Source organism: Morone saxatilis, unplaced genomic scaffold, assembly GCF_004916995.1.
Source record: "Morone saxatilis isolate NCDOM2014 unplaced genomic scaffold, NCSU_SB_2.0 Contig16, whole genome shotgun sequence".
NCBI classification, from domain to species: Eukaryota; Metazoa; Chordata; class Actinopteri; family Moronidae; genus Morone; species Morone saxatilis.
In genome coordinates, this window is record NW_023339718.1 from 7326395 (window position 1) to 7340017 (window position 13623).

Below are 13623 nucleotides of genomic sequence, written 5' to 3' on the forward strand. Positions count from 1 at the left end.
CTTTGCAAAAGTAGGAATATGCACAATCATATTTTGTAATTGTAAGTGTAATACTGCTAAGCTAATAAAGTGCAGACACATCTGTCTCATTCATAACATACACACCACGCACACAGTCAGAGGATATGCCATGCCAAGCATTTTCTACTCTATGCCATTTAGTTATTTTCTACAATGGCGCTGTGCCATTTATTTGCCAAAACATGTTTGAACTTCAAAAACATTCATTTTCTATTGTCACTCTGCGTCTTGAGCTTTGCCTCAATCGTCAAATCAACTTATTTTGCAGCTCCCTGCTTCACCCTCAATTGTTCCTCCTTCATTCAACAACCTCCTTTCTAGTTTGCCCCATCTTACCATGTTCCTTTTTTCTATTTCACTCCCCTCCAGCTCTCTAAATTAAATTACATTATTAAGCCTCAGTTGATTTCTTTGCTGTCGTAAGCACTGGCATTGACATATTCTCACCATATCATCCAACAGCCTGCTCACTCTTCAGGATGCACTATTTGCCTCATGGTAGACTGAAAATGAGATTTGCAACATCAAAATGACAAAAATGATGAATCATCTGGTGTCAGAATTCTGAACCTTTTTCAGCTCTTTGTTTTTGTGCAGAGAAAAATGTAACTGACAGACCCGGTAACACGAATGTAAATAAGGTATTTGGCAAGGTGATGAAATGACATACCCTCCTTGACATTCTTCAATTATATGGGAATTCAGTATCTGCCAGTTAAATGGGTTGTTTGTAGTGTTTTCAACAGCCACCACCCCCAGGCCCCCCCCCTCCACATTAAAGGACTGGTGTGTAGGATTTTGTGGCATCTAAAGGTGTACTTGCGGGTTTGCATCTCCCTCGCTTCACCCTCCACCACTAATCATGAAGGAGAAATCACGTTCTACTACTACCGTTCAACATGGTGGACTCCATGGATAGAGATCCATGGCCTGTGCAGATATAAAAGGCTCATTCTAAAGTAACAAAAAAATATATTTCCAGGTGTTTATACACAATTAAAACATAGTTGTGCATGTTATATTCCATTTCTGCCAAAAGGTACTCCTAAATCCACACTGGATTTTTAATAGTAGATATAGCAACAGCAGTATACTCATATGCTGTACTGCAGCACAGTATTTGGTATAGTATTTAATGTATGTGGGTTGCCTATTCTTTTTTTCTATTTTTACCAGCTTTTGTTTCTCTTTATTTGTGAAATATTCTGATGTTATTTATTGTCCTAATTTAAGGCCAAACATGGACTTTTCAAAGACTTCTGGGATTTTATTAAATTATCTTTTGGAGTTTGTTTGTTAATGATCAAGTCAACTGCAAGAAGCTATCATGTAACAGTCAGGGACAGGCTGAAAATACAGAACAGTTCATCAAAGTCTAAAGCTTTCATTTAAATGCCAGTGCTGCTCTGGGAGTAGGCAAGGGCCCAAGGGCATGAAAGTATATCTCCAAAGGCTGCAGACAAACCCCTCAGGACAAAGTGGGAATTTATGCCATACATACAAGGAAGGAGTAATGAAAGGAAATAAAAAACTTTGTGCTTGTGTATGTGTATGTGCATTTAATATGTGAGGCAGTTATTGCACATACGCACTTGTACATATAAAAGCGGTCATTTCATTTACAAAACCACCATCACCTCTCACACTTTTCATTACAAACTTCACACACAATAATGACACACGGGTGGAAAGAATTGAGGCGCTTTCAGTCACCCAAACAAACACACGCGCAAGGCCAAACAACTGTCTAGTTCATTGATCTGAGAGGCAGCAGGGAAGTAAAACAGACAAAACTCTTGACAGTAATGTCAGACACGAGGCCTCGACCTTATAAAATATAAACAATCTTTATTTATATGGGGGGAAAAGGGAGACTCCTGTCTGAGACAGTAGGAGGGAGAGCAGGCAGTTATGAAAAATGGATATTGGGGAGAAGAGGCTTCTGCTGCAGTTTAAATGGCAAAATACAAAATATGAGGATAAGGTCAGATTCAAAAGTATCTACACCACTTGACACACGTCTTGGTCGAAGATTTTTAATAAGCCAATAAAAGGCACTTGTTTCTGACTGCAAGGTGAAAGATAATGGTGATACAGGGTTGTGATTAGCTGCTACTCTCTAAAATAAAATAAAAAAAATGTCATATGGCTTAACACTGATGTGTGGAACAATTAATTATTCTGCTTCCCCATTTTCATCATTAATCTGTAGATACTAATTACACATTCAAGATCAATAGCTTTTTGTGTCAGTGCAGGGCAGACAAACGGTCCTGAATTATTAACTGATAATATATGAGCAGGTAATTACATTTCTACAGAGGACTGTGGAGAACAGTGTGATGTCTAAAAATAAGTATCACAATCCATGAGAGAAACCTGCTATTTTGGATATTACAATAGGCTACTACGGTAAAACATGCCCTAAGCAGTGTGCCTTTTCCTCCAAATGAATCTATTAAATAATCAAAAACAGAAAAATAATCTATAATGTGTGTTTTTTTGCAACACACATCTTAAAAGGCATGGAAATGTGAAAAATAGAAGGTGAAGTTCTACGCAGTATGCACACAGAATCAACCTAAGCATTAGAAAAAAACACAAACATAATATCTTATTGGTGAAATATGGAGCTATGATGAGATATGATTTGATCTAGAGTAATGCATTGGAGATGTAAGACTTACTGATAACATTTTGATTATTAAAATTCAATGAATATGGATTACAAACCGCCTGCTGATGGCATTAGAAATCCATCAATAATGTATAATGTCAGTATTTAATCTGTGCCGTTTCAGCCCACCAAACAAGCCAGTTGTTCAGTTTCCAAATATGACAAAAATAAGTTGATTCTATGAGAGGAAATGGCATATATTAGAGCGAAAGTGACACAGATCTTTACCCGTTAGATCAACCAGTAACTCACTATTAAAGCACATACCAGGATCTGATCTCTTAGATGCTGCACCAAGGTGTTTTCTGTTTTACATGAATATGATATCAATCACACACTGTAGTGCAGTTCTGAGCCAATGTTTGTGATAAGCTGTTTATTTCTGCCTGCAGTTAAAGACAGGGGACAGTGAGATTATGCTATGACAGATGATCAATGGTCAACAGAATCTGAGACAGCTCCACCAGATGTAGTAAAATACAAGTTTAAACTTATTTTCAAAGCTTGATGGCTAGTTAAACAACATTTAAACATTAATTTGCACTCTACTTGCTAACTTTTCCATTAACAAATATCTTAATTAACAGTGTTTCCTGCAGCATATTATGGTGGAGGCATGGTGCTTTTTGTGAAAAAAATACCACCTCTGTAAAAATCAAACCAATCATTAAACTTTTCTGAAATATATCATTAACATTACGAGCAGAGTTTAACACCACTGTGAGTAGGTTTGCTGAGCTAACCCTGGATGATATTAAACATCCTGATACACTTACTCTTTATGTATGTAAAAGCAGTATTTCCAAATAATTCAGATTCTCCAGTTCCACAGTTCGATAAGTATGAATGCTCGGTCGCTGGAATTGTATGCTCTGAATGGAAATGACCAATCATTATGTTATTAGTTTCACCTGTGCCTTCCCTTTAATGTCAAGTCTGGCTGTATTTTATAAAATTCTAATAATTATGTGACTGTATAATTCTAGCATAACAAGTGTCAAACCCTTATCTTCAGAGGTTATATACTTGCAGTCGTTTTTAGTCACCTTAAAATCAAGTGGTCATTCCAAACTTTCTCTTCCCCTTGGCACTCACTACTTTGCTGATATAGAATACAGGAAGACCTATTCAGAGTTGGCCATCACACTGCCTGTCAAAAAGGCTGTTATTCACAACCACAGCATGGAGGAGGCTCACTGAAGCTTGTCATGAGGTATGAGAACGGGACAGGAGAAAAATGTAGTAAAGCTGCCCATAAAACCCTCAGTCATGCTCGAGCTGCAAACCTGGAGCAGCTTGATGCCCAGATTGTAGGCACTGTGTGTGGCTGCAATGAGTGTGTATATGTGTGTGAGTTCCTGGCCTTTGTGTAGTGTCAGGACTGACGGATGGTTGCAGCTCTGGGGTTTCCCATTACCCAGAATGCAATCTGTTCAAGAGGATGTATTGGGTATGGGTGTAAAGATAGGAAACTCCATCACGGGGTGCTGACAGTTGGGTGGGGATCCTGCCTCATTACAATTACACACAATCACACACATGCATGCCTCTGCGTCTCACTGCCTTATGCTGAGAGGAGTTTACTTTCCTGTCCTTCGCTGACACAAAATGAACCTTGCCCAAAATGAACCTTCACTAATGTGTAACATGAACTTGCTGCAATCAAAATGAAAAGTGTGATACTATAGTAGGATCTCTTGCTTAATACAGCTGATTTAAATGAGCACAAACAAAAAAAAGCAAACAACTGCACAGCATGTGGGAGAATAAAATGGGAGGTGAGAAACCAACGAAGGAGACCTGAAATAAAACTAAAGACAACAAGCTCTGGCTCTCTCACGACTTAAGAAACTGTTAGGCTGCAGACGAGATAATAAGGCTCACAGTGGTGTCATTGGTCTTAACTGTACTTTGAAAAGTGAGAATTGATCACTATAAACCTCCCATTAGTCCTTTAAATATGCACATATACTAGCAGACAGACAAATACACAGCACACACGTACTGCATAATCAACACAAAATGCGCCAGCACACGCAAATAACAGAGACTACATCACTTTATCTAGTCATTAGGGATGAAAATACACTAGTTTCTAGTAGGGCTGTATAAGTAGCAATCAGGCTAGTGCTGCATATAACTCAATATACCCTAGTTTGTTGGCAAATTACATTTAGACCTAATTTAACAATTCATATATTTTATTGCATATTAGGTCTGCAGAATTATAAGATGTAGAGCAGATTATATGCTTAACATGAAGGTAAAAATACAGAACAAGAAAAGCTGCAAGGAGAGAAAAATAAAATAGCCTGCCTCATGAGAGGAACCAATGTAAAATTACAACCAGCAGGTAAAATAAGACCAAGTGAAGATTGCCCAGAAGATGTAAGACAATGAGCAGCTTGTGATAAAGAACTAATGATAGGGTACTACACCCACAACATAAAGTACATTCGAATTGTGTCAGTGTTTTACATTGTCTACCACCTGTGCCTGTTAATCTGCTTCAATTTGAATAGAAAACATAAAAACAAGATATTGTACTGATTGTAACATGTGTCTATGGTCATTAGGGTTGCAATTGGATCACATTTCTATAGAAATTGCATTATCACTCATAATTAGTCTTAGGAATATATAGTTCTTTATCAATGGCATAAGACGCTATAAAGAACAAACGTAAAATTAATGGCACAGCAAAAGGTCTGTCTCAGCAGATAGAAATTATTTACAACTCAGGCAAATGCTGATTTCCTTCTTTTTGATAGTAGCTACACTGCTTGACACTAAGAGCCATTTTCTATTAGGAAAACTTTTCAGTTGCAAAAATTGAATATTCAGCATTCAAGTGAAACTACACTATTTCTAAAATACAGCACAGTGAACTCTGTGTACTACAACTTGCACCTGGTGTATTTGCATAATTATCCTTCATTACATGAAAACCAAGTAATAGAGCAGCAGGAATAGTTCTGGTGGTATAAATGCGCATCAGTAGTCCACTGGAATGGATATCAGCGCAGGCAACCCAAAGGGCCATTTAGCCCTCTGCTTTAAAAGCATCTGTAAACACAATTCATTACAAAAATAACAATTACACGGCGATGAAAAGCTAGAACGGTCAAGCAAAGAGTTACTACATGTAAGTGTATCAAGTGTAACACTGATAAGTGATTCTTTAGTCTCTAGTCTCAACAATTGATTGCTGCATTATCATTATCATTATCATTATATAACTCATTAAACATCACATCATTAGGTACCTAGAACTCTTAAGTTTTATAAAATGAATCCAAACAAAAAAGCAATATGGCACTTAAAAAGTTTCACACTGCAACACCAAAGCCTGGTGGTAAATGTAATCCATGTGGAAGCTATTCCATTCCTGGTAAACACACTGTCTTACTCCTGAATTGCTGGGCATTACCACCACCATCAAAGTGGACAACAACTTGTGTCTCTGATTGCTCAAAGATCATTAGCTACTTCTATGTGTTGATTTTAGAATAGAATTTGGCAACAGGTATTGCAAGATGAAAAGAGAAGCTGCAATCTCATGTCTTGGACTATAGATATGCCTCACCTTGTACCTCACCCACAGGGAACTAGAGGTGGAGACAGAGGGCAGTGTGTTTTTATCTGAGGTCACCTACAAAAACATCCCATTGGTAACTCATCATATATGAGGGGTTGGGGACCTGGGGACACAACAGGGTGTTACCCATATAGGATAAGGGGAAATGCAAAGCAAGGTCATTTGGCAGGTAGAATTTGCTGTGCTATGGCCTTTACCATGTGGCTATCACTTCTTCTTCTTTTCCCCTGCTTTTAATATCTCTCTTCCTGCAGTTTAAATTGAATACATCATCAGAGGCAGGTGTAAACGAACAGAGGGAAAATTAGACGAGACACCACATCATCAGGGTAGACACTTATTCTGTACAAGCTGTACCTCGTTAAAACTCTATCGACTTCATTCATCCATATCCAATGCTTATTATTGTTATCTTGTCATAATATTAAAGCATGTCACAGTGTTGGCTGTCTCCCCTGGCGACAAACAGTGTAGGCTGGAGAGAGGCTGATGACAATGCCAACGCGTTATTGTGGTTGTATCAAAAAAGCTCCCAAATGTCTCTTGTCTGTTTAACACCAAACAATTGAGCGAGTACTGTCTCATTCCTCCTATCAAGCAGCCCCTGAAGGTCTGTGCACTGTGATGTTAGATAACAACCAACCTCCGAGCACCATATGGAGACAAACAGAGCATAAACAGGTTCCTATATGGTCAATGGCAATCCTGAATTCAATTCTAACTATAGATGCATATACAACCTATAAATGCATATCCACACATACCTTGTGCCTGTGTGTACTATCAGTAGAAATTACAGTAGGGTGAAATACAGTGTAATACCATCATAGGGTGACACGTTGATACATTGGTCCTTCGGTATGTCATGTGAATGGCTTCACTTTTTCACCGGTCTTAATGCAGTGTCCACCCTCTGTCCTAAGCAATGAACCTTCACTGACTTGAACTGACTGCACCTGCATGATCAGCAGAAATGGATGAGTGCAACAGAGTGCAGGTGCTCAAAAAGCTTTATGAGGAAACGAGAATGCTTTTGACAACTACAACAGAAGCTTTTCAGTGGCCAATTCGTATGATATATATTTAGTCAGAGTGCTTTAATTTTAAACCAATTTAATAAGCAAAATGTCTGATATGTATGTTTGATCAAATCAGATGATATCATATTCGGAAAGTATTACTGTACCATGGCATCATGCAAACAACAACTATGTACAGTACAGGTAAGCTATGCACATGTAAACTTGTTTTTTCTAGTGCTGTTTGGTTATAGCAATTTGTTTTCCCTTGAACTGAGGAGGAAATTCACAAATTACAAAAAAGAAAACTAATTTTATAACAAAACCACAATAATATCCTGCTTTTCAGAAACAGTATAAAATGCTTTCTTCCAGCATTTTATCCCACAATGTAATGTGACATGGGACAGGTTGGTTGCTGTAAATGCACTATAGAAAGAATCCCTAGCTGGCTACAAATGTAAAATGTTGTTTAAACTTAAAATGTAAATGTAAAAAGCAAACGACCAGGTTTATATTAATATTGAGTTTTTTTTTATCATTTTACATAGTTATTTTATGGTGATGTTTCAGTGGTTTTTAAGGCTACTGTTTAAGAAATGCTTTTGGTATCTTTATTTGATACCACACTAGTTTATGATATATTGTAATGAAATGATTAGCATACCTTCCTGCATGTTGTTATTTTCAGCTCAGTTATTTTCAGTTTCACTTCCAGGTTCACTGGATGTGAATATGTGGAAATCCATATTGCAGAGGCATTTCTAAAAAGAAAGCCTAAAAATGTTTCGCAGACAAAACTGGAAACTATTTGCATCATTTATAATTCATGTTGGGGAAACTTTAGTGAATCAATAGGTACCAAAACTAAACCGCTTCTCCCAGCAAATTACTTTTATTTTAAAAATACCCGACAAGGGAGCCTAGACTGATTGGTTCATGTGCTACAACACTGATGTTATCAAACATGTAACTGTAATTGTTATATACAATGGATGATTGCTCGGATTAAATTCTTTCCACAATAATTCTGTGTTATTTGACTGTGTCTCTGTCTCTTTCCCTCTCTATAATAAGCTATCTTGATGGGCTCAGGACAACACAGGTGAGCTCTGCACCTCGCTGCTCATTATCCGGACGGACAGGTAGTCAGGCAAAATGTACACAGGAGAGGGCAGCTTATTCGGATCTGTCGTCATGGTGACTGCTACAACTGCTAATGAGACCTTGTCATCCATCACTATCCAAACCCCTGTCTGTTAGAATATATATGAAAATATGTGGCCCTGCTTGTTTTGGTTAGCTGGCATTTCCACTGTGGAAGACATAATCGCCTGCTTAAGCACAGTATAAGGGCTGTGGTCAGACAGCTTTCACAGTGGGCGGCAGGCTATCTTAAAATTACTCTCCTGTGGTGGTCCAGCGAGGTTTAATATGAGATAATATATTTTATACTGGTGCACAGAATAGATAACGCTCTTTCTTACCACATTGGGAGAGACATAACCTGACTGCGCCAGATGGTTTATTACACAGAACCATCTGGGAAGTCATTGTTGGAAATGTTTCAGAAAAGTACCTTGACCATCTGTCTATTATGGGCAAACTTCAACCAATTAGATCAATGAACCATATAAAGTAGTTAAACAAACACTCACCAGTTGGGAGAAAAGCGAAAAATATATTTTCCATCAATAAAAGCCTTCAGTGCCATCCTTTGCTCTTCTTTCTATAAAGAAATATTCTCCAGTTCTGATATAACTGATGCTAGCAGCATCTATGATAACCTCTTTAACACCTCACACACACAAAGCATTAAACCGTGCCAGTAGCTCATGTCATAGTTGCCAGTAGTTCCTCAAAAGACCCTGACTGCACATACTGGCTAGCATATGATGCTGATGCTGATCTCAGCTGCCTCGCAAGGTTAGGAGAGACAGGTATATGCAATGAACTGAACAGCTCAAGATAGCACTGCCCAAACATGCCCACTCCTACTCCGCTGACCCCTTTGAACTACCACTCAGCCTTCTTTGGGGTCTCGGATTTTGGTCTTTTAAAGTTACTAAATTAAATATTTATCACAAAATGCAGAAACCTTTGAGAGTGGTCACATACAATGATAAACAATACTGTGAAGTACTCACTTAAACTAAAAGCCTTAATCACACTTGGTAGTGAAGGGATAGACTTGCACTATGATTTAGTCATATTACACAAAAGTACCAGGGGATCATACTAGTAACAACTGTCTTGGCTCCAAATGTGACAAAGTTCTAGCTTTAGCCAAAGCTGAATTCTTTTCATGCCTAGCTGCACAGGAAATGTGCTGTATCATTCCTAGTAATTCCATCTCACTTCACACATGGAAAATGGGGTGAGCTGTGAGGACAAGATGTGTGATTTAATAAAACCCTACATGGGGAAAGAGATAAGAGAGAAAAGAAAGGGACAAAACTGTGAGAAAAGAATAGAGGTGAAGAGAGAAAAAAAAAGTAGTGCCAAGAGAAATATTACATTATTATTATTACATTATACATAAAAATAGGGGAGACCCCTCAAAGATAGCGGATGGATTGACGATACAATGAAAAAGCCTGGGTATAAACCAACTTTTACTATTCACACTGTCTCTCTACATAAACCTCAATACTGTTCAGGTAACAGGAAGAATAAACAGACCTACCTGTCCTATCTCGGATGGCCAGGTTGTTCCCTTTCTTTAGGACGATATCCAGCTGGTACATGGCTGGACTGGGAGGTCGAGGCGGGGGCTCTGCATTACTGGGCCCCACTATGTTGATGCCCTGTAGAGAGAAGTTACATGAGTTATGTTTGTTTTTATGAGGACAAAGAGAGGAAACTGGTCAACTGATAGGGCTCAGCAGAAGTTGATTCAACACTGTTTACTTCAATATCTTTCAAGACTGACTGCTTTAAAATGGTTACTTGATAACTTGATCATTTTTGTTTTACTTGAGGTAATGGCATTTTGTTGTTTTTTAGATCGTTTGGGTATGTGAAAAATGCCCGTAAGAACAGACTGAAAAGGTAAACAGAGAAATTGCTCATGTTTTGGAAAATTATTATTTGTGCATTATATAGTATGTTGCAGGTGTAGTACTTCTTTGGGAAGCTTCTGAGCTTCAGGCTCTTGAAAGGGGTCATCTTGGTGGCTTTTCATGTCACGCTGTAGCCCTGAGGTCAGTGCTATACTTCACTTTGATACTCCACTTTGACAGGGAGCCCCCACTGGCTCTAATCGTGGTTCCTGTCCTAGGCAGAGGGCCATTAGCAAGCCACATGATGAACAAGGCTATACTCTAAGGTCCACTACAACTTACTTTCCTCCTCTACCTCTTGCTGATCTTATTCTCATTTCCGCTCTCTTTCCCATTAGACAACCCGTGCGTGGGCATTCCTGTCATATTTCCCCAGCTATCGTACTCTGAGATGAGGCTCAGAATAACTATAAAAGAGTAGGGAAATGCTTGTGGACCACTGGGAGGCTACTAACAGACTGCCAAGGCTAGCATAAGAGAAACTCCCACTAGAGAGGAGCAGAAGAGCAGAGAGATCTCCAAACAGCTAAAAACAGTTTAAGGATGCAAATGGAAAAAAGGGGAAAGAAGACCCACAAGGAGACTCTCTATTAACACCTAATGAGGCTGTCAAAACATTTCTTGTAATTGTTAATAACATTGTTTCCCTCCAGAATAATGCTGGACCCTAAAAACAACATGCCTGTCTACAAAAATCACAGAAAACAGTGATTTCAGCATTTCTTTGTGTGAAGATGCTATGAATTTATACGTTACAAACATTTTTATTGCGTGCAAACAGAATATGCCCAGACAATGCATTTAACACCCTATTTTTGGAAGTGTCACAATGGTGTTATGGTGGAATATGGAGGTGCAGCATTGTTCTTCTATTCTTTAGAGACAGCCCTGCACTGAGGCTACAGGTTAATAATAGTGAGTATAATTGCACTGTGGTCCATTTGGTCTCACTGTGATTATCTTGTGCTGCCCTCAAAAATTCCAAACATTGGTAAATATGCCACTTGAGAAATAAACAGATACAAATGAACTGGCATTTGTAGCAGACATTGTAGGAGACGTGTGTATTATATTATGCCGTTCACTGAAACAGAAACACAAAAGGCAATCCAAAAACCAAAGTACTATTAAATTACACTTCAGCACTGGCAGCCCACTGACACTGGCAGAAGAGTATTATTACCACTGTTACCACATTAAGAGCAATGATTAATTGATAATTCACAAATCTATGATTACAGATATCAAAATATTTATTTGCAAAGGGTTGTACAGGCTGCACACAGCAACAGTTTAAACCACCGCGGCTGGGTGATACATGTGGTGCTGTGTAAAACTCTCCATGGAAAAGTCAGTCCATAACAATTTTAGCTTCACAGCACCTGCTGTCAAACAGACAAAGAGGGAGAGGGAAATAGAGTTGATCTCTTGGGGGGGAAAGAAAAAATTGAAATAAATCTAAAAGACCAAAATGTAATCTGTTAGGAAACAGGTGCACCAGAGCAGCAAATATCTAGATAAATCTAATGTGAACATTCAAGGACAGTCGGAGAGTTAAAGCTGTCTTTGAATAGGATAAACCTGGGGTCAACAGTGCATGTGAGTCAATGTAATTGAACTCTGTGTAGAGCAATTGCAGGGGTCTGACCATGTAACATTAAGCCATTTTTCCTATAAACTTGACTAACAAACAGTGACACAGAGACACACAGAGCAACACAATGTCGAGTCGGGTCGAATCAGAACACAGTGATTAAGAAAAACAAATCCCCAGACACACTGTGCCCACAGCAAATGCTAGTGCACGTGTTTTTTAATTCTCTGTTGCACATGTATAAAATCTTAGTACTTTTTCAAAATGTCAGTATTTACTGTGTGTATGCTATACAGTATAACTAACAGACACAGATACACAAATTAAACAAACACACAAACACACACACACAATCACAGTAGGGAGCACAGGATTTGAAATGGCCTGTCAAATAGTGCAACCTCTTTGAGTGAGCAACACTTGATAGGATCAATAAAGTATTTGCTAAACCAAGCTACTGGATAAAATAGAAAAACAGGCCACCAAATCTTTGTCAAAACCATGTACAGAAAGAACAAAACAACCAGACTCAGTATAAAGATTAGGATAGTTTCTAAAAAGGGGTCAAATCTGAAACTGCCTCTGATTCTTACAAAGAGAAAAGCTCTAAGCACTGCCAAAATGCAAATAGCAAATATACAGTATAGCAGTATATTGGTACATTTTATTTTATTTTTTTGACTGAAATCTTAAACTAAAATTTTATAAAATAGCCACCCTAGTCTATTATTTTCTTTCACAATTCTCAGCCACAAAAGACTGAAAAAAATTAACTCAAAGTAAAGTAGAAGTACAGTAAAAAATAAGTTTAAAATACTGACACAGACATAGAAACACTCATATGCATGCACACACACACACACACACCACACACACACACACACACAGACTCTGGGTCTTGAACCAGTCATCACCCTGGTCCATCCTTTGGGACAGACTCGGCAGAGAGGATTCGTCTCTATCCGGTCCCCTGAGTACATTAGTTCTGCACACTGAGGCCTTAGTGGAGAGAGCCACGCACTTCAAAGACACAGACAACACACACATTCATAGTGACGGTTATAAGAAGAGAAGAAGAGAGGAAAGAAAGGAAAGGCAGCCAAGGTCTATCCCACTCCACCTGCTCTGTGTTTCATGGTTCCCTGAAACTGACAGCTACTACAACCCAATTCTCTGTCTCTGTGCAGTCCCAGAGGTGTAAATATTCTGACAGAAGGAGACTTTACAGATCAACAGAATGGGTGTATGTCAGTGCTTATTTATTCTGCTGTCACACATGATATACACACACACAAACACAATTTCATACATTTTCTGTAAATTGTCATTTAAGATGCGTATGTATACTACAGATAATTTGAACATACACATTTAAAGAAATATAAACAAAGGCCTGTTTGAATCCAGCAGCACAATGTAAATACAGGAAAGAAAGGAGCTCTATTACAGCAGCATGTGGCACCAATCCAGTGAGATCCAACTACCAGAGCACTTTACATTTACATTAAATAATCCCTGGAGAACTTTACTGGAAAGTGCTCTGGATATTTGGATACAAGCCTTCAGCATTTCACAAAAACCCTTCTGCCCGAATCCCAACTGAATCCATTCAAATATCAATCAATACCAATTTCCCTTTCCATTAAGTAAAC

At 38.4% G+C, this 13623-nt stretch overlaps 1 protein-coding gene across 1 annotated transcript in view; it reads right to left on the reverse strand.

Annotated features, from left to right (window-relative positions):
* mctp1a (multiple C2 domains, transmembrane 1a) overlaps positions 1-10116 on the reverse strand; it is an 87491-nt gene extending 77375 nt beyond the window's left edge. Inside the window, exon 1 of the mRNA XM_035657668.1 lies at positions 10002-10116. Coding sequence (XP_035513561.1) covers positions 10002-10062 — 61 coding nt within the window. The 5' untranslated portion in view covers positions 10063-10116. The remainder of the gene's footprint in view (positions 1-10001) is intronic.
* Positions 10117-13623: the final 3507 nt, after the last annotated feature.